This window comes from Apteryx mantelli, chromosome 7 (assembly GCF_036417845.1).
Source record: "Apteryx mantelli isolate bAptMan1 chromosome 7, bAptMan1.hap1, whole genome shotgun sequence".
In the NCBI taxonomy this organism is placed as follows: domain Eukaryota; kingdom Metazoa; phylum Chordata; class Aves; order Apterygiformes; family Apterygidae; genus Apteryx; species Apteryx mantelli.
The window spans coordinates 4,411,191-4,433,129 of record NC_089984.1 but is presented as its reverse complement, the minus strand read 5'-3'; the positions used below and the strand labels follow the sequence as shown (position 1 = coordinate 4,433,129).

At 41.1% G+C, this 21,939-nt stretch overlaps 1 protein-coding gene across 1 annotated transcript in view; it reads left to right on the top strand.

Moving 5' to 3' along the window:
* LOC106485155 (protocadherin-15-like) overlaps positions 1 to 21,939 on the top strand; it is a 335,439-nt gene that overhangs the window by 139,146 nt on the left and 174,354 nt on the right. Inside the window, exons 6-8 of the mRNA XM_067299667.1 lie at positions 4,864 to 4,983; positions 10,447 to 10,557; positions 13,185 to 13,355. Coding sequence (XP_067155768.1) covers positions 4,864 to 4,983; positions 10,447 to 10,557; positions 13,185 to 13,355 — 402 coding nt within the window. The remainder of the gene's footprint in view (positions 1 to 4,863; positions 4,984 to 10,446; positions 10,558 to 13,184; positions 13,356 to 21,939) is intronic.

Here is a 21,939-nt window from a genome sequence, read left to right as displayed (position 1 = left end):
TGTGTTTTTAAAGCATTTAACCTGCTAAAGAACGAGAAGCAAAATTCTTGTACTGATACACAGCAGATAACGGCTGTAAGACCCAGTTCTGGTTGCTTGGGTGTTTTAATTAAAGAAAACTTATATTAACAAATCTTGTTTCACGTAAATGTAACTCTTACATTATTAAGCAGGAACACCTTTAGAGCTGAGAATTTTTCACCTGTAAACCAAAATTGTAGGGTTAATTTTTCTTCTTAAGGTGGCTGAGATGGGCAGTCTTTGCCAAGTGAGTAGTGGGTTGGTTTTTTTTTTTTGAACTTTGGCTATCTTAAAACTTTGGCTTTGTGCTGCTGAGAATTATAACCTGTGCTGAATTTTTATTGCTTCTAGTGTAATTATTCATATCTTTTTCCTTATGGTATTGAAATAATTAATCTCTGCAGGTAGACATCATCAAAAGTATATTAGCTCAGAATGATTAACTGTAAATCTTACTTTGCTCTGCCGTTTAGGGCCACTGTGAAAAATTACTCATTTTTAACTTTGTAAATAGGCAATAAGAGGAAAATGTATTCTCCAGAATGTTTTATGAAAGTGTTGAACATGCCTGTCTGTATCTAGATTCCTAACGGACATAAATCACGTTGGAGAGAATTTTTAAGCATGAAAGCTGTTGACCGCGGAAGAATAAGATTTATTGTATGCGTTTCCTCTCTAATTGTTTGATTACTTTCTTTTGAAATCTTCCTTGCTTCTTGTCACGGCTGTGGCTTTTCACTGCCTTGAGTCCCTGCAGGCTTTGTCCGCAGGCTGTCGCCGATGCTGCCGTCCCTTCTTCTTCCTGAACCCTTGTATTTAACCTGCGTGAGAGCAGATGCTCGAGCTGCTCGAAGGTTAGTTTGCTGTGTAACTTCAGTCTCTTCTTGTAGGAGATACTCAAGTTTCATGCCAAGAAACAAGGCTTCTCCCCAAGGCATACTCAGAAGTAGGCATGTCCAACAGGATGGAGCCCGCTGGGGCTCTGGGGGCAGCTAAGTGACGCTTTCTGCAGCCAGGTTTGGACCCTTCTCAAAGGCAGCAAGGCGAAGGAACCCTCCTGTAAAAATATTTCCACGTTCCCAGTCTCCAGAAGATTTGGCGCCGGAAGATTTTCCACCTGGTCCATTGTCTTTAACTTGCGGAGAATTTCCCTTCTTCACCCCAGGGTAGTTAGTTGAGGTACGCCAAATGAGCCTTGGTTCAAGTATGAACCTTGACTAGCTACGTGAGATCTTATATCTGCCAGGATTTTATATTCAGATAATCTCAATTTAGCAATTTGGCTGAAGCAGTCTTCCCTGGAGGTTGGTGGTTCGTGGAAGCTAATGTAGACTGTTCATACAAATCAAGTGGTATCATTAGGAAGGTTCCTTAGATCTAGGAGGGAATTTCTTGCTAAAATAGAAGAGAAAGGTTGGGGTAAGAATTCCTGTATATAGAAAAAGTCTGTATGAAGGTGAAGCACAAAATGATTCCTGTACTATTGCTCCTTTATGTCTAAAATACATTTGTTTGTTAAATAGTGATGCTCTGCTTAATTCTGGGAGGATTTCCCCCTCGTTTTCCCAGTGCAGTATATATTCAGTAGAATATGCTTTCACAAAGCTACATCAAATTGCTGGTCCACTGCCCTTTACTGGAAAGCCACCTTATGGAATTTGTTTGCATTTGGTTGTGGATTTTGAACATCATGATACGTGGTGTGAAATGGTTTCTTAGTAAAGCGATACTGCCGGCTTGTTTTCTGCTTTTTGCTGCAGCGCAATTTGGGCATTAAGTTTTAATATGTTTGTTTTGTGGTCCTGTTTGTCAAGCTGACAGCTGGATGCTAAGATGACGAGAGGTTCAAATAAGCACGTTTCTCAAATGCGTGACTTGCAGGTTAGGTGTAGATAACTAGGCTAGCAACAGGATCATCTGGGTGGTTGTGATGTGGGCTTTTTTTTTTTTTTTTTTTTTTTAAGGTTAAAAAAGAAAAAGAGAGGTCTGTTGACTGCATAAAATGTCTTCATACTTCCAGTCCTCCCGGTGGGGCTCCCTGACAAAATTTCTTCACTCGGGCTCAGACCTTGCTTTCATTAACAGCAGTGGAAACGGCCCCCGGTCCTCAGAGTTTGTTTGCAGTTGCTTTATCCTGCACCTTTCCTTCCTCCTCATTGTTCCCAAAATAAAGCAAACGCTGGCAGCAGTCTGCCAGAAAACCCTCGCAAATATGGGTAGGAGCGATGGTGCTGGCTAGCAGTAAATTATCGCAATGTGAGATCTCCGTGTAAAAATACTGCGCGGCTTTGTATGCCAGGCGCCTCTCGCTAGCGATTATAAATGGAGTCTGAGGCATTTAGTTAAGATCTCAATTGGGATTTTTCCAAAAGCTGCGGTAATCTCTAATGTGAGATCTTGGGCAGCCTGGGAAGTTGAGTCTTAATTTTTGCTGACTTTCAGGAATAGTTAGTAGTAAGGGATTGATTCAGTCTTATTCCTGATGTTATCTGTAGTGCATAAAAGAAAACGTAGGTATACCTAGAAGCCTGTATGTTAGATTCACGCAGGTCTGTGCATCTGCGGTCAGTTATTTTGGATGCACCACGTTCAGTCCAAGCGTTTAGTTTTTGACTTTTACAGTAAGAACGGACAGTTGCAATTCTGATGTTTACTGCTGTTTCATTTTTACAACCGTCTCCTTTGTTATCCTTTAACAACACGGTTTACAGTGCTGGAGCCTTTTTAAGGTAGTCATCGTTTATCAGGAACCTGATATTGCTACTCTGGATGAAACAGCGCCAATAAGTAAACTATTGCTGTGTGGAGCTGCTGGCTGAACTTGGTGGAAACCAAGCATGCAAGAACTTCTGAAAAGCCACCCGGACGGCTCTCTGCATCCTTCAGCTCCTGAATACTTTCACGAGTCCAGTCCTCAGCTCCTCACCAGCTGTTGGGATGCCCAGTTTGGGTAGTCTCGCCATCTGGGACGCTGGGCAGGAGCTCTACCCCGAATACCTGCTACTCCAAGTTCTAGTATCCTCCTAGAACAGGAGCTGGACCAACACCGCATTGGTTATCGGTGTTGTTGGGCTGTTCTCCTGATATAACATGGTTGTGCAGATGAGCGTTAGGAAGGATTTTTATTATTATTATTATTATTATTATTATTATTTTTAATGGAGATCTGTCATTTGTTTTCATCTAGTATCTTCCTCCTCTTTTGAAGAGCATACTGGTCATCCAGTCAGCTCCAGGTGTCCATCAAAGGGCACTCCTGTAGAGTGCCCTCTTTTGGCCATCATCCCTCTTTCTGCTATGAAACTGCATCCTCTAACAAAAGGATTAACCCCAACCTCTTATTTATGGTGAAAAAAATAACTACTGTAAAATATCCAAATTGGTTGTCAAGTTGATTTGCTCTTCTGTCCGTTAAAAAAAGGAATGAAAAAGGTCTCGTTCTCCCCCCAGTGGGGGGAAAAGTCAACTTTCTAGATCCACGTGCAACATTTTTAATAGCTGCGCCAATAGTAAGCAAGTCAAATCTGTAGCAAAAGATGCGTGTATAGTTTTTGTGGCACCTGTATACGTAATTCAAATAAGCATTAGAAATGAAGGCACGCACGGGGCTTATCCGAAAGGCTTTCTCAGACTTGGTGGGTTTTATTCCAGAGCTTCAGTATCCTCAGCTCTGAAAATGTTTCTTAGCTAACTCTGAGCCATTAAACTCCCTAAGTAATTAGCTGCTTTACGAACGAAACAAGACCAGGAGCTGCGAATACAGGAGCAGACGATGAAAAGTGCCAGTTCCTAGTTATTTGCCGTATGGTGTTGAACTACAAAACGTGGAATAGGATCGTCTGCGTTTGCAACCCGTCTTTGAGTGACCCTTTTTCCTTGGACTTTTCTTTTTGCAGCAGTTTAAGTCTTGCTGGACCCTATAGGTGCAGTAGGTTGTTGTGAAGTTTGGAGGAAAGAAAAAGGATATTAACACTGCGTCTCTATGCGAATTCAAGGGCCAAAAGGTTTGGTGTAACAAGGGAAAGGCAGCGGGAGGCATGCCTGTGTGCAATACCAATGTCCACGCTGAATGCAGAACGGTCTGTTCTTTTGTTTTTCGGGTTTAAATATTAAAATTTAGAAATTATGACTCCCAAGAAGTCTGTTGGACTTCTGTGCTTGGCTTCAGTGGCCCTTGATTTCGTGCTGTTTACCTAAACCGTGTAATTAACACATTTTCCAAGTGTAATTTTGCAGGTATTCGATTGCTGGCAGCAAAATATTGGGAAAACAGCATCTTTCTTGTCTATATTTAAAGTTATAAAGCTCTCTGTGTGTCTGTGTTTGCATGTAATAATATTTATCTGGCCGCGTTTGCGTTCTCACGAAGACATTCCTGAATAAATTCTGTTTACTTTTGCAGCTCATCTTTATTCTTCCTGCCTTAGTCTGAAAAAGTAGCCTTTATTTGTTTTTCTTTCATCTTCTGTATTATTCACTACTTGAATACTTTCAGTTCTCAGGCTCTTCTCATCGTCATCCTTTTTTTTAAAATGAGCAAATGGGATGTTGTCCCACTACGGAGCTGGGAAATGGAAATGGAAATTTCTATTTTACTTTGTGTATGACCCATAATGTCAGTTAAAGTAGGTTATGAGCGTGTTGTGTCTAAATACTTGTCTTTTCATGAGTTTTCCGGCCAAATGAAGGGGAGATGAGGTTGGCAGCCTTGCTTTAGAGACTAGCGCTATGGAAAGGTGGTGGGTTTTTTTGCTTTGCAAATGCTTCTTTTCTTGTTTTTTTTTTTTTTTTGCATACCTGCAGGGTCTTAAAGGCTATCTAATCTTTCCCCTGTTCTTGCAGTTAACTCCAGTGGGAACGACCATCTTCACGGGGTTTTCCGGAAGCAGCGGCGCTACGGACATCGACGACGGGCCGAACGGCCAGATCGAGTACGTCATCCAGTACAACCCCAGCGACAAGGCAAGTGCGGGCTCACGCGGCAAGCGCGAAGCGGCACGGGAACGGGGGCTTACTGCTGGGCCTAATCAAGGGTTTCGGACCTTGACAGCAAGCCTGATTTAGGATATTTGGTCATTAATAACCTGCTGCCTTCTCCAGTGTTATTCATGGACTTCATGATTTTTGGCACGTTTTTTCCATCCATAAGTAGCTGCATTTACTCTTATGCATTTACTATTCATAGTCATAGCAAAGGTACTGTCCAAAAGGACAAGACTTTTCTTTTTTTTATGGAACCACTTCTATCTAAAAATCAGTCTCTTATAGAGGGACGTATAGTATTTTAATGAAACAGTAGTGATACGTAGGTATTGGCTGTGCAAGCAAACACATATCTTTAGAGACAAATAGCTTAAAGTAGTAAAGTAAATGCTCTTTAGGTTCAAATGCATGATTTTTGCTGTTATAACAGGTTATTGCACATAGAGGATGTGTGTTAAGTATCCATGTGCATTTTTTAGCAAATTTAAGGCAATTTGAGCAATCCTGTTTTGTAAACCGAGCTGCCTTTTGCCACGGCCTAAAAGCACACGGATGCTTACTGTGGATCAGCTGGTGTAATAATTTGTTAAAACATGCTAACCTGGTTATGTATTCATCCCAAAGATGATGTGTGAGCTCAAATGGAGAGAGGAAAAAAAAAAAAAAGTAGCATATAGTTAGTAACCTTTCATTAAAATTCCTTAATTTTATTTAAGGTGAACTTGAGAAGAAGTGTTTTTTTTTGGGGGGGGGGGGATCTGTTTTCCAACTGAAGTATAGATGTACCATTTTTTATTTAATTTACAGTGTTTAAGCTGTACACCACATAAACAGTTTAGTCCTATCTCTGCTGAGGTCAACAAGAGATTAAATAGCTTCTGAATTAGACTTAATGCTTGTATTTGTTAGCAAACAGAATATAACAGTGAAAGTATCAGGGAATATGTTGATGTGCATTAATGATTTAAGAACTTACCTTTTCTGCTCTTCAACAGGGTAGTTTTTCATCTTGTACAATTACACACTCAGGAATAATATTTACCCGAATACGTATTTCTGCATATCTTGAGGCCAAAGAGGGTTGCTTGAGAAATTCTGCAGAGCACTAAGCCAGGTGGAATTGTAACTGGTGGTGGTGATAATTTAAAATAATAATTTAAAAATGAAGTAATGCCAACTATACACAACATAAAAAAGTCGTTCCTTAGTAATGAAGTTAGTGTGCAGACTTCAACGGTACCTCGAGTCCTGCCGTTGCCTGCAGTGGGACTACTTAAATGAGTGAAATTACTAGCGCAGGATCTGTGAGTTCATCACGTTACGTTCTCAGATGCTCTTCAGTATTGCTGAAGAGTGTCTTCTCAACTTTATAAACGAAGGTAAGTGCTTTCTAGGGAAGTAGTAAGGATTGGAGCAAGTGACACAATGGAAAAGTAGGTTCAAGTTTGGAAAAAAAATAAACAAAAACCTTTGTTTTTTCTTTTTTTTTTTTTTTTTTCCAGTCTTATCTTTGCTTACAGTATTTAGCAGCAGCAGCTCAAATAGTTGTGGCTTTCTGTTGGTCTTTTTTTTGGCAATAAAAACTATAAAAATGTTTGGTGCTGAGGTTTAAGAAAGTATCTCTTAAAGATAACTCCAGAAAATCAGGCTTAAAAAATATTTTTTTAAGTGTTTATTGAAGATGCATGTGGATCATGCTTTATGCTCATGGTTTTAAAAAAAAAAGCCAAATTATTAAACACTTCTGTTAAAATACATTGCACTACAGTGAAAGAGAAGACCTGGTTTGTACTTAGTTTATTAGTGAGTCGGAGCATTATAATGCTGAAAGGCACCTCGGGAATTCAGTGCAAGCATCTCCAACAACCACGGCAGGCTTGAGTCCATCTAGGTCATCCTTGGCAGGGGGAGGTTGTCTAACCGCTAGCGAAGGATACCATAGCGTGCCCGAGGGGGTCGGTCTGGTGTTCTGCTACACAAAGCATTAAAAAGCATTTCTTAAAATCTTTTTCTTTCCTCCTTTACTCCGTTAAACTTATTTCTTCATGTTCTCCCAGTGACGGTGGAGAGCAGCGAGGGACTTTCCTGTTTGGAACAACTTCTTGGTAGTTGTTTAATGGGTTTGTTCCCTAGTGCTGTATCTAGTAGTGCATTTAAATAAAACAAACCCAATTCCTCCATCTGTAAATAACCTTTATGCCCGTGATACTGCTTTACCTAGCAATGCGTATTGCGCGTGCTTGTGGCAGGGACTTCTCACCGTTGCAAGCTGCTTTGCCGCAGTAGGTCGTAGATCCTTGCCAGAAGGATCCTGCGTAATATCTGCTGTCAGTGAATTTTCTTCCCTAACCTGGGAAAGGATTAAACCTGACTTCAGAATGATGCGTGCAGCTTAGTGGGAAACATATCTCTGCTCCTAGGATCCCCAGCCTTATCCTGTGGCAAGATGGTCCGTAGTGGTGTTTTGCAGCAATGACTGACTTAATTTGCTGCCTTAAAAAAAGCAGATGGATTATTGCTCATAAGTTTCATTAGAGACCAATTTAGGCATTAAAAACAATGGTTTAAAAATGGTAAAAACAAGAAATTTTGTTCTAGATATTCAAAGTAGCCTTGTTTTTTTTAATTGGAAAGATATACACATGCAAAGTATTAAAAAAAAAAAAAAAAAAAAAGTACTTGATTTAATTCCAGTCTCCATAGCTATCACGTAGAGAATGCTATAAAACTTTCCTTAGCAGTTGAGAGCTAAGGTTTAAGTCAGCTGTCTTGCCCCAAAGATGCTGTCTTTTAATGCAGAGAGGATTTTAGATGTCCCAGGACTCTCTTTATATCTGAAGGTTATCCAGATAAATGTGTCCTCAACATGAGATGCCGACTCCCTCCTTACCAGCTAATTATACTGACGTTCTTTGTATCATGTTATGGGAGGATGTAAAATAAAACATCCTGAGTTTTCCTGGAGGTAGGGAACGTGCCTAGCGCCTTTGTTCTGCTGGTTTTCCACATGCCGTCTTCCTGTCCGGGCAGCTAATGAATCGTTTCTTGGTGACTGTCCCCTTGCCACTTTGCTGTGGCTACACAAGAACTTGCAAAAAATGGGTCTCTACAGTGCTTCAGGCTCGCGTGATTTATGTTGCAATGTTTCCATGGAGCGCTTATGTGACGTGCCAAAAGCGTGAAGGAGTGATAGGGCACGTGGTCTCCTTAGGCTTGCTCTTGGGCTTTTGGAGACACCGCAGCCCTGTTTGCAAACCTCCAAAGGGAGATGTTTATTCTCTCGTCCGGACCACTCGTACCCCAGAGCGCGAGGCGGGAGCACAGCTCTGCAGCACCACTGCTTCTTAACCTGCGAGGTGGAAAAGCTTGGGGCTTGGACTGGGCGTAGGGGTGATCCTAGAGCATGTACAGCAATGTGCTGCCTGTGGCTTGGGGCAGATTTTATATATATAAAAACATATAAAAATATATATTATATATAGACTATATATTTAATATAAATTATATATTATGTATAAATATAAAATTAGTATAAACAAGAAGAATGCTTTTAGCACCTGTAAATTTGACATCAAAACTAAATGGAAGCGGCAATAAAAACATGATGTGCCATTATGCTCCAAGGAGACTCACCCAGTCCCAAGCAGCGGTGTCTGGTTGAGCGTGAGAGGTTGTTATATTAAGTGTTCGTTGAACAATTCTCCAGGACGTAAAAGTTTACGATGATAAGGCTAAGGAAGAAACATGGGAGAAATCTTCCTTCTGGTTTCAGCTTGTCTAATGCATGTTATGGAGAAGGTGGAATGAGACTGTGCAGGAGAAGAATGAATGGTAATGGGCCCAAGGCACAATGTGGGAAATTTTGATTAAAAGTTGTGAGGGGGAAAAAAAAATTCCCCCATGAGGGTGGTCAAACACTGGAGCAGAGGCCCAGAGAGGTTGGGAAACCTCCATCCTCCGAGGCGTTCAGACTCCAGCTGGCCAAGACGCTGGACAACCTGAAGTTCACCCAGCTTTGAGCAGCGGCTGGATGATCTCTGGATGTTCCTGCCAATCTCCGTTGTTCTACGGTTCTATGATATAACTTTTTTTAGATGTGTTATAATGTGCATGTTATAGTCCATCTTTCTAGAAAGCCTTGTAAATCATTTTAAAGTCTTTGAATTTGAAAGGCACGATTCTTAAAATAGTTTTGTGCTCCTAATTATCCAACACTTAATAAAGAGAGCGTAGAACGCTTGTCGTTCTGCTACTTGGGCAATGGAGCTGAATGACCTGGAAATGATTTTTCTTCTCTCCCTGAAGGCCAATTTTAGGCCTAGCTTGGTAGGTCTGCGCCCAGGCAGCGATCCTAGCCATGCTGTCACTTTTGGCCTTCGGAAAAAGTTTTGTTTCACCATTTTAACCTTGGTGGGTTTGTTGCTCTGTTTCCACTATGCGCCCGTTCTCGCGCCAGAGAAATGCTTCTGCTCATCCCCTTCAGTGCCTAGAGTTGCTCCCCATCTAGTAGGACACACAGAGGTGAAAAAAGCTAAACTAACTTTTTTGGGACATGTTAAAATGTTGCTTATCTCAGGGATATTTTAAGTTGCCCTCCTTGGCTTTTCCTATCTTCCTTCAACAGCAAACTCTATCTTAATTTCCTATTTTGCCTCAGTAGAAAAAGTTTGCATAGGTATTTTTTTCCAGCTTTTACCATCTATTTATATATTCACTTTTATCCTACAAGATGCGAGCACCTGATTCAGACACAAGCAAACAGCGCCTCCAGTTAATTGGCGCAAGAGTTTGCAATGTCTTTTGCAAACCTATTTTTCTGCATAACGCAATGTGGCTAATAAGACCTGTTATCACTCGTATCCTGAAAAACAAATTGCAGTTTAAGCTGATATTTCAACTTTAAATCATTAGAGGGGAAAAAATTTCTTTGTTATGTTTTTAAGGAAAGAATATCACTTTGCACCTTTACCGTATTTTCTCTTGAGCGAATTTAGACTATTGGGTAGCCGTCACCCTTACGATATACTTTTAAGTCAGCTTTATTTTACGTTGCTAGATGGAAGCATGGAGAGATTTCCAGCGTGATTAACTTTGATAGAACTGGAACCAGATCTCACTTCCATTTATAGAGTTAATCCTTCTGCAAAACAGGTTATTAGCCAAAGCGAATCATTTCAAAGAGGCGATAATAAGTGCAATGGTGTGGATGTCTTGGTCTCTGATACTTGCTATTTTCTAAAATAGTAAGGCAAAGAGGAACTGCAGGAACCAAAGACCTGAACTGCCCTTTGGCAAGTAGGAGCAGCTTTTCTGCACGTGCCACTGCTAATTCAGGATGGCGATACGGAAAAGACCAGGATAGTCAGATGTTGGTTTGTGAACCCATGGCACTTCGTGGTTTCAACCACGTTCAATCTCTTCTTCCTGTTTTAACTTTTGCAGACTTCCAACAGGACCTTTGACATTCCTCTCACTTTATCCGGAGCGGTGGTTTTACGGGAAAGGCTGAATTATGAAGAGAAGACTCGTTACTATGTGATTGTTCAAGCAAATGTAAGTATAGATCCAATAACAGCCATTTATGCCGTTGATCCTTTCCAGGTTTGGTTACTGAGGTTTTCCCAGGGAAAAGAGAAGTCTCGCTCAAGTACCAGGTCTGATACACTCTCCTCCTGAAGTTGCCGCTGTCAAAATCTTAAATAAGATCTCTCTAGGTACTTACTCTCTTTGAAAGCTTAGACATATTATTACTGGCTAAAAAAAGCTTGCCGGGGTGTGTAACAAGACAATCTTTTCAGCGCAAGAAATGAGTTGTATATTTTAAGTATAGCCCATGCAGAAAAGTGCATTTTAGTGCCACTAAGTGTTAATTTGCTAAAGCGTCTAGTGATGCCAGTTTGTTCTCAGATGAGTTTAATGGATACAATTTAGTTGTATCCTTCAGGATGGAAATGCAGTTTTCTGTAACAAGGTGATTTTTCTTTCAAGTGGTACTGTACGTGCGTTTAAAGGTTTTTTACAGAGCGGGTAGCAGCGGGTAATGCATGCCAAGGATAAAAGTGATGTTTAAACTGTGTCTAATATATCTGTCATCGGAGGAGTTTTTGGTGCCCTTGAAAGCAGCGAAAGCTTTTTTCTTTCTTGGCGTTTCTAATAATAGGTGAGATGAAAATGCTTCTTCGGTTGTTTACGGCTGTTGGGGTACGACTTGATTTGTGGGGAAATGCGGATGCTCAGGAATAACTTCAAGACAGCTTGCTCCTGAATTCCCTCCTTTATAGCAGTTGAATTTGCGATACAGAGGGGTTTTTTTCTATCAGTAATTTATTTTGCTGGTCGCCCCTGTGTGCTCCTAGCTCCTTTCCCTTGAACTCAGAGCTGTGAAGTTGTGGGTGCTCACAGAGGAGAAGCTAGATCGCGGAGAAAGGCTCCGATTAAGCTCCGTAGCCTTGCTCAAGAGCTTGCCCTGTGCTTGCTCTTACGTTTCGTTTTGCAAAGCCTCGCCGGCTGCGCTTAATTCTTTCCCTTTGATGTATCTACCGTGCAATCGCACTTCCACTCCGCTGATTGCGTTAGCAGCGATCGCTTAGCGTTCTCGCATCCCGAAGATATTACCTGGAATTAATTATCCTCTCTCTGCGCTTTGACCCGGTATCGCTCAACGGCCCCCAGCGGGGGAATGTCAATATGAACAGATTAGCTGGCGATGCAGGCTGCTTCGCCTCTCCTTAGAGCTGGCGTTGCTTTCTTATCAGGGATCGTGAAGAAAGCCAAATTCAGAAATTCCCATGTTTACTTGCTGTAAATACATTCCAAGTGGGATGCAAAGTAGGGGAAAAAAAAAACCAATTCCTTAACAAAAAGAAAAAATCCGGCTTAGAAAAAGCAACAGCCTATTTCCCCGTTATGCAGATGCTGATATTAAGCAGCATAACATTTTGTTTGATAGAAAAAAGGGGGTTTTTTATGTTATCCTGTGGTAGGAAAAGACTTCAGCTTATTGCCTGTATTCCCTCCGAAGGATTTTATTTTTGTAACGTAAAGTGGTCACAGTTGCGCTATTGAAATATCTTTGACTGTTTTAAAATAAATCCTGGAGAGTCACACTGTTGTTTCACCCTGATAACAGAAGAAGAAAGAGAAGATAAACCTGTTACTAGTGTGTTCACTGGTCAGTGTATGAAGATAATGCATGTTCACAGGATTGCCAGAAAATAGCTTTATTCTGTAACGTCTGGAAAGAAAAAAGGGGGAAACGGAGAAGCTGCGATATTCGGTAGTATGTCTTATAGCCAAAGATTAAAGAAAAAAATGAAAACAACCTCCCTGCCTCCCCCCAAAAAGAAAAAGCAAAAAGAAAACAGAAAACAAACCCAAAGCATAATACACTGAAAAGAAGAAGAGGAAAAAAAGCCTGTGATGCAGCATGAAGATTTTTCTGGGTTGGAGCATCACACTTCTGTCCCCAGAAAAGCAGCTATTTTTCAACTTTTTAATACACGAACAGTATAATTCATTTTCTAGACAAGTCTAGACAGATCCCAGAGTATAGTTTGGAGATTTTGGGATCTCTCTCACTGCTGTCCTCTTGAATTTTTCCATTTGGGCTAAATCCTTCTTAAATTGTGGTGCAAAGAGCTGGATTGAGGCCTCTCCACTGCCTATTGTAAAAGATTACTACGTACGTTTTTCATTTATGGAAGTGGAACTCCTGTAATATCTCTCTTTTTATGTCTTACTAAGTGATGCTCTGGACCCCCAGCATCCTGGTGCCCCGGACCAGGAGTTGGTAGACCTTTAGGAGATAGCGTAAAAGTGTATTTCAGATTATAAACAAGGTACAAGAGGCCTTTTCTTTTGTGCGAATATGCTACGTCTTTATAAATTTTATCTTCATTTGACACATTTCCTGAAAACTAATTCCTCAAGTGTATTAGCTGTGAGTGATAGGTGTCTCATGGTATTTCTTAATTAAAGAGGTTAACTTTTATCTTTGTGCATGTTGGAGTCTTTGTGAAATTCAAGGCTGAAGCTGTGAGGCTGAAGTTTCTGTAATTAGTTATTTCCCATGATTTTCATGATTGTTGACTCTACATTTTGCCCTTAGCTTTAACTTCAGATTTCTTTGTTAGATGCTGAATTCATACAGCTATATCAAAAGTGGCCCGTTCTCCCCACAGGACCGAGCCCAGAACCTTAACGAGCGACGAACAAGTACCACCACGCTCACAGTGGACGTGCTCGATGGGGACGACTTGGGACCCATGTTTCTTCCTTGTGTCTTGGTGAATAACACTCGGGACTGCAGACCGCTCACCTACCAAGCGAGCCTGCCAGAACTGACCGATCCCGTAAGTCGTCCCGATTTTTTTCTCTCTTGTTTCTAAGCTAGCGTCATCTTTTTGCGTGGACACAACTGAGAACTACAACTAGCACGGTCACACAGGCTTTCTGCAAGGTTTTATGTGCTAAATAGAACAAAACCACGGTAAGATATAGGTAGGAATAGGCGGTGAAATTGTAGCTTTGTTGATGCAGTGGCCAACTACCTGCTTCCTACATCGAGGGCTGAGTTTCGCTCCAAGGAGGGACAATTGCAGAACTGCTTTTCTTGGTCTGTCCACGTTCTGCTCTTGAAATATCCTTGAGAAGTGTTGAGAAGAGACTTCCCATGTTGTTCCCTTCCGGATTGCTACAGACCTTAGGAGAACGATTTCTGGGGGTCGAGGAGCTAGATGCTCGTCTCGGAAAAGATCGGTTCTCGTTCTACCTGGTTTCGGTCAAGAGGCAATAGAGTAACACACGTTGATGGCATGTAGATGCTCGTACTAAATACACTGGTTAATATGCCCATTGGCACGGGGTGAAGGTCAGTGACAGGCTCTTTTTGCACAAGTCACAAAAGGAGGCAGTGAGAGCTTCATCCCTTCTTGATGCAAGAAGATGCTCACTCTCCTGCCTTCCCAGAGGTCCTGCTCGGTGGAACCGTGAGCCCTCAGGGAACTTGTTTTATGTGACTTTATTGATTCATTGATATTGATACGGAGCAACCTGACCGGTGACCAGGTGCCGAGCTGCAAAACAGCGTCGTTTGACTTCCCAAGCTACCATCTGTTAAGCTGCCAGCGTTTTTTGTTTGCTTTTTGGCTGCTTTTTTGTGTCAGACGGCACCTTGGATAATCTGATAGATGAGGTGAGAAAACAGCTCCGTTGATAAACTACCTGCGACTTGATGTTTATCTGTTTGTGCGGCGTCGCAGCTGTTTTGATAAACATAAGGATATTTGAACTCCAAATTTGAACGCGGTACCTCAAATATTTACTTGACTCCTAAACGATAATACAATTCAGAAGATACATGTGATGCATAAAAAGATTGAGCTAGTAAACCCAGGTACTATATTTTTCCCGATAGCAGCGCTGCCTGCAGTAGCTGCGGCGCTCGGCTCCGACAATGACCAATATGCTCCTCAGAACAATTTATTTCAAGTTACTTGCCCTGGTTGTTGGTTTTTTTTGGTTTTGGGGGGGGGGGGGGGTTGTTTGTTTTTGTTTTTTTCTTTTTTAGAAGATCAGTGTAACAAATAGGACAGAATGATAATTGATTGGGGTTTTTTAATAGTAGCAATTACACAGGCTAAAGAACTATTTTTAGTCCAATATCATCGTTTATTATTTATTTATTTATTTATTGCGATGAATGTTAGAAGGAATATTAACGAATCTAGAACAAAGGGTGTTTAAAGTGTGAATTATTCAGAAGCAGTAGCTGGAAAAGAAGTCCTGCCTTCAAAGGCCGGACTCCTGCTGAACTGATCCGTAAAGTAAAGCATTTATAAATACAGAATTTAATGTAACTGGTAAGAATAAGAAAGGAACGGACAAAACTTTGGGGGTGTGTTTATAGCACGTTAGCTGCTCGGAGCGCTATACCCTGCGGTGAGCAAGCGGCGGTGATTTGCTCGTACCCTTTGAGGCTGAGCCGGTGTCCACAAAGGTGATGGAGTAAAAAGGACAGCAAAGCCTGCTCTACTCCAGGGTTTAAAATTCTGCATCAAAACATGCAGGCAAAATCCTCTGACTTATTTTCCATTCCCCAGAAAGAAATTATGGCTTCAGTAATGTCTTGCAACAAGCTAGCAGACACCTTTTAAATACTCAAGTTCCACAAGCTGAATGTATTGTCTTAAAAATGTAATTGTATATATACACGTATATATACACACACACATTTATGTATATATCTAAATGCATCCTTTCATCTACACAATGAAAATGATGTAGATATCTGCATGCAGATATATATCATTTTCTGCGTGGAGGTGAAAGGATGCATGTATGAACCTCCTGTGTCCTCTAGCGGGTCCAGGTATGCTTGAGTTTCTTAGGTTTTGTCCCTTTTTATACTTAAGTTTTCTCAGCATCATGCAGAGGAAGAAAGTAAATTAGCGGTAGAAAGAAAAAAAACTTTAATTGATTTAATGAACTGCTGAACTACCTTTGCAATAAGCTCTGATTCATTATCAGGTTGCGTAGGATAATTATCGGTCCACATGAATACCCACACGCTACCTGATACCTGTTTGCTTTCTTTGCGCTCATTCAATTTAAGAGTGCGCACTCAAAGCAACCAGCTGTGCTGCAAGAAGACATTGCTTATTAATGCCCCATTAGTATATTTTTCTAGAGAAAGGTGGTGTTTTATTTTATTTTATTTTTGTACTAATTATCCTCAGTATCCGTAGGAGCCGTGTGTCGGCAGGGAATTGGACTCCACAAAGACTGAGGGCTCAGCTGCCCCTTTGAGCAAGCCCCTGGACTCAAGGTCTTGAGCTCAGGACCACTAGATAAAAGGCTTAAAAAAAATAAAATAAAATAAATAAAATCCCCCAAAGAGCAGTGCTGTCGAGAAAAAAGACATTGAAGAGCAGGAGACGCCCATAGAGGCTGGCAAGCTTCTACTAGCAGGAGGGACCTGCTTAGTTGTTTGAACTGTTTGAATTTGGGAAGAAAACTGAAGTTTTTGAGGAGCAGGACTGTAACCCCGCTGGGTGAAAGCCTTGCTCGATCAGCCGGCGAGCGAGTCCTCCCTGAAGAGCGTTGCGTGTGCCCGGCAAGCCTTGGTTTTGAAGCGATGGAAACTGCAGGTTTCTGACGCTGAGGCAAAATAAGCAGTGTTGCTCTACTGTTGCAGAAATTGAGAGTTATGTTATTTATTGCACTTCAGAGTTAGGTCATTCCATATTCTATATTTAAAACTCGGCAGAGTCTTTCTGATCACTTCAACAAGCATTTATTTATTTTTTTCCAAGGAGATGATTAGCGTTATGAATACTTTATGCAACGGACGGCCAAGTTTAATGACTTTCATGTATGCAAAGCATGACAAACCATCAAGATTAGCATGCTTTGCTGATTTCTGACATTAAGAATTATAACTATACAGTAAATGCAACAAATCCTCAAGGTATCTGGATGGAAGGTAGGGCTGTCTTGGCATCCAGAATCACACGAAGGGGTCACAGTTGGCAGCAAAGAAGTGTTTTGCATCCCACTGATACTTGCATGAAAAATGCTAAGAGCTTTTTACAACTTGTATTTCCTCTTTTAACTTCACGCTTAAATTCTAGAAGCAATTGCAAAAGTTTTTTGCTAAGCTGTCTCCTGTTCTCCTGCAACGCTGTAGCTCAATATTGTAAGGTGAAACACTCTTACCTGTTACAGTAAAATAACTTTTCTGGTACCCTCCCTGGTGCATTGCTGTTTGGCAGCTGTTTGGATTTATTTTGGGGGAATTTGGGGCTGACCCTTTATGGTACCTTCTCAGCACTCAATACCTGGTAAGGAAAACTGATTTTTTTGCTTTATTGAGCTTGACTGTCAGTAAAGGTAAATTCATCCCCATCCATATTTGAATTTGACTTTCATATTTGACTGTTATCTCTTCAAACGAAATTGTAATCCTGAATATACACTTTTTGTGGGATTTGTTGAGACCCTCAGACTAATGCTACAGCTTCATGCAACCCCATATTTCTCAGTCATAGTTCGGTAAGCATAAAATGTAGCTTATAATAGAAACCTATGGGTTTTTTATGATGAACTTTGTTCTTTGACTGGTGGTTGCTGTCAGAACTGAGATGGGGAGATGTTGTTCTGAAACTTTCTGTCTTGGTACATTGAGGCACCTTAAACAGAGGACTTTATCGAAAGACACGCTCGCAATGTCTGGCAGTGTCCATGCTATCGTAGGGCATGATATTTGCATTTCATCTTGAACTTAGACCATGGCTGAGCACGGTTATGGCCTCTGATATAAAGGAATGTGTAAAGGGTGGCTGGGGTTGGTGGCTTCCAGAGATAACAGGGCTTTCACCGCCAGCGGAGAACTGCTCCTTTCTCGTAATATTTTTGTCAGAAAATATTTTTGGACGGAAAGAAGTGACTTTGCATTTTGAATAGGCCGGGTGCAGCTCTGGAGTGATCCGTGGCGTCGGAGAGGTGTGCTGAAATTGCAGGGATGCTGGGGCGCCCTAGAAAAGCAGATGGGCTGTTCAGGTCGTATGACAGCAAATGATTAAAGGCAAAAGCTTATGTTTCGATTAACGTTTCTGCAGCTATTCTCTAATATATTTTCTAGCTCCAGAGCATGGAAAATCAGGTGTCCTGTACATTACTGGATAGACTTCTAACTTTCTGATTTTATCCCGTTTGCATGTTGTCCAGGTTGCCCTATGAACCCAATCTCATGTTTGATACCATAATCGTTTTGCCTTTGCTTCATAAATACTCCTGTTTCTGAGCAAAAGTAAGACAACAACAACAACAACAACAAACAGCATCAGAGAAATTATTTGCTACCTAAAAAAAATTGTGTGCTTTCTTGTATGCATATTTATTGCATATTCTTAGTGTGTGTGTATGTGTGTATATATATATATATATATATGTATGTTTTTGAATGGCAATTTTTGGTATAGCCTGGAATCCCTTGTGAAAGGTAGCGAAGGAAATGTTGAACCGTAAGATGAATCAGTCCCATGTACTTATAAGCCAAAAATTGTTTGGGAGGCAGGGCCGCGGCGGCACTTCGGCCGTGCTACGTGAACCGACGAGAGAAGATGCATTAAAAATGGATTTGCAGCTCTGTGTTCTTGGGTTGTATCTTGTGCAGTAAATTAGGGAAGAATCTGTCTTATATCCCGAGGCTTTGAGCAGTCCCATTGCCGCTGGCTGAAGGATGAGCAAATTGACCCATTTTTCAGGTATTAATTTTGCATTAGCAATTTAGGTAAAACCTGAGACTATAAGATTGGGAAAGGGAAAATGAAGATTGATTTCAGTGATAGGTGTGCATCTGTCAATTTTTATTTATTTTTGATTGAAAATGGCAAATTGTTTGTTATGGCCAAGTTATTTGCAGTCTAGTTGGGCAGCAGATAGCAATTTTTCCAATTAAATTTAAGCATAGATGCATGATGAAGTGATAGGCAATCTTGAATTGCTTTGGAAGTTGGAAAGCAATTCAAAAGCAACGATAAAATCCCCTCTTGGCTGCAGTTTCCCTTTAAAAGGTGATAGATAAACTTTTCATTTGCATTTTTGGCTCTTTTCGCTCTAATTTCAGCAATAAATAGGTTACCTGACTGGTATTAAGTTCAAGGTAATGGACGATGTTAAATGGGCAGTAGTGGTTCACAGCTGATTTAATAGGGTGAGTATTTTACAACTCAATACCGGCGATTTTGAATTAACTCTATGGAAATGACTCTTTGGTCAAAACGGAAGGCTTTGATAAGCTATTGATTATCTGCTAGCGCATGATAAGGGTTGGTAAAAGGGGTTTTAACTCTTGTGCTATGATTTTTTGATTTTTTTTGCCCCCATCCTTTCCTTTTTTGTGATTGATTGCCTGTCTCCCACATGGAATCTTTTGATAGATAGAAGCTTATTTATTTATTATTTATTTTTAAGGAAATGTCACTGAAGAGCAGTGAAGCATGGAAAGGTTAAAATTATAAAGATGTGATGTTACGGGCAATTAATTCTTATGTATTTGGGACTATGCTAAGATGGCACAGCTAATTAAAAAGAAGTGTCGGTAAAACTGCCAGTAACTTAAATATCTGAATATGTTTGGCCATATCTGAATATGTTTGTTCTCTCTCTTCTCTCTTAGCAGGCAGGCAGGCAGCTCAGTTGCCAGATATATCGCTCGGGCCTGACAGTGACTGCTCAGTATCTAAGATTAACTCGTGATTTTAAAGATAGATGTAATTCAGATAGAGGGCAAGTTAGCTTGGTTGCCTTTCACCTGAGGAACCAAAAAAACCCCCAAAACCTAATGTTTTTAACTATAAAAGTTCAATGAATAAATAATAAAATGAATCGAATAGAAATTATTAAATAAATGGAAAAAAATATTCGTAAGAACATGTGAATATTGTTTGAGAGCTACTTTCCCGCTGGTGGTTTGAACCACGTTGCATTTCAGAAGTGGAGTTGCCGCCTATGGGTAGAGTTTAAAAAAATAATAATAATAATCAGTTCACCTTGAATACCAGAAACCTGCTTTAAATGTGGGATGATGATGATGGCAATGTTGCCTGCCTTTCAAACATGTTTGGTGCCTACAGGGGAAGGCAGGGGGAAGAGCTGTTTCCATTGTAAGATGGAACAGGAAGGCGTGTGGATACACATACGTATTTTTAATAATGCAAAAAGAGCTGGTTGACTATGCTTCACAAAATTTAGTAGTAAAAATAAAATGGGCTTAAAAATCAACAGTTTTTTAACTCAGTTTTTAAGTTTCCCTTAATACTAATATTTCTTCAAGTGAACAAACTGCTCTTTTGAGGGGGAAAGGGACATTTAGTTTGACTGAAAATTGAAGTTTTCAACCAAATATAGCCAAAAATGAAATAAAGGGCAAAAAACATAGCATTGGATTTTTGTGTCTTTGGGGTAAGATAAAGACATTTGGTTTATCTGCAGGGCTGGCTTATCAAGGGGGCTCTGATAAGTAGTGACTATGGGGCTCCCTCGCAGGTGGGAAGGAGAAAGGACCACGCTAGACCCCTGGAGACCTAATCTGGGCAGGCGGTTTGGCTCAGAGGGAAAAGAGACCAATTTTCTAGATATTTCCCAAGCCGTAAAGTGAAATTTTAAACGGTGTTGATCTCAAATCTGATTCCTTTAATAATCAAGAAGAAAGGGGTTTGGTTTTGTTTGGAAGACAGAACCGTGGAGCTGTCATTACTTTCAAACACGAAGATGATCTGCCTTGATTCCAACTTCAGTCTGACAGATCAGCCAAATGAGTGAGATGCAAAAATATATGAGCGAAATTAGCAGGCTTCCTGGGTGGGTCTGATGTGCCAGTTTACTAGTATAAAACGTCTTGTTGTTGTATGGGAGAACCCATGCCAAAAAACTAATGAATTAATGAAGTGCAAAGATTTCCAAACGCCCTGGTCTTAATTGAAAAAGATCTTGATAGTTCATGCTGGTGCATTCTTTATGCGTTGTCCAATTTTCATTATTGTTAAATTTGTTTGAAATAAAATAGAACCCTGCCCTATAATAAAGAAGGCTTAATCATAACGTGCTGGAAAAAACAATTATGAGGACAGCAGAAAAGACCCATCCTGCACTTCTGCAAATTATTCCAAAACCCGAGGTTTGAAACTGTCCTGTTTTCTGTGAAACCATCAAGAGATTTCGGACACGATGTAACTGAACGTTTCTCTCCTCAAAAACTAGAGGTTCAGGAAAGGAAAGTGCCCGAGAAAGTCTCATGTCTGCCTTGGTCGGAGCGCGGCTCCGTATCTCGAATATGCAATCAGCCGCTTGGGGGATTTAATTGCCGTCTTGGCTATAAAAGCCACTTTTGCAATATGCGCTTCTGTTTTCTATTTCATAAAACCCGTGTTTGTTGCAGCATGAAGTGGAGCTCTTGTCAAAGGCGAGGCGTATGTATTAATTTATTTGATCCTCAAATGTCCTTTAGAAGCGTTTAGAGGTTTGAAAGGCTGACATTTAGACAAACCGCTTTTGCAGCGATGCCTTATCGGCGAACGTCGCTTCGGAAACACTCTCATCTGTGTCATAACGCCGCTCCTTATGGAGATAATTATAATTTCAATTGCCGGGTTGTCCTATTAAACTCTAAACTGGCTGTTCGTTAAGGGTTGTGAAGAAGACTCCCCTTGTCAGCTTGTTGCCACAAGACAGAGCGTTGTAGGTGGTGTTAATTTTTCAATTAACCGACTACCGTACAGCTCTTGCTAGCCAAGGAGGTGCGGCAGCGTAGCGCTCACCGTGGGCTGCTTTACCTTTTCTTTTGGCTTGTCCCTGGTCTTTTCAGGTTGGCTTTGGAGCCTCCTGGTTCTCCTACAGCCCACAGTACGGACGTGCCCTAGCGTTGCTTTGTGTTAAATGCAATTTAATGGCTGTGTCTGCATCAGGATCAAGCTGGGAATGGAGATCCTGAAGGAGCTTTGCTTTTCCTGCACGGCAGCTCGGGCTCTCTCCAATGCCTTGGCCCGGTGCCCAGAAAGAGAAGAAACCAGAGAAAACGTATCACCAAGGAGGACACTTCTCCCTGTGAGGTAGGGAGGTGGCAGCCCGTCTTTGCCGTGACCAGGATTATTTTTGTCCCTGCTGCATGTTAGTGATAACGGACTTGCTCAAATCGTAGCGGTGTATCCTCAAGAGCGTGAGGAAATCCCCTGAGACCTGGACCACCCTCTTCTGGAAGGAGAAAACCTTGCGGTGAGGCTGCATCCGCCTTGATGCCACCAGGAACACAGCAGTGTGCAAGCAGTCCGGTTCAAAGGCAGCTCAGGCTATACAGCTAGGAGTTTTTGTGACAAATCCCTGGTTTTCCTTCTGGAAGAGTTATTCAGATTTGAGAAAAGCAGCAGCATTTGAATG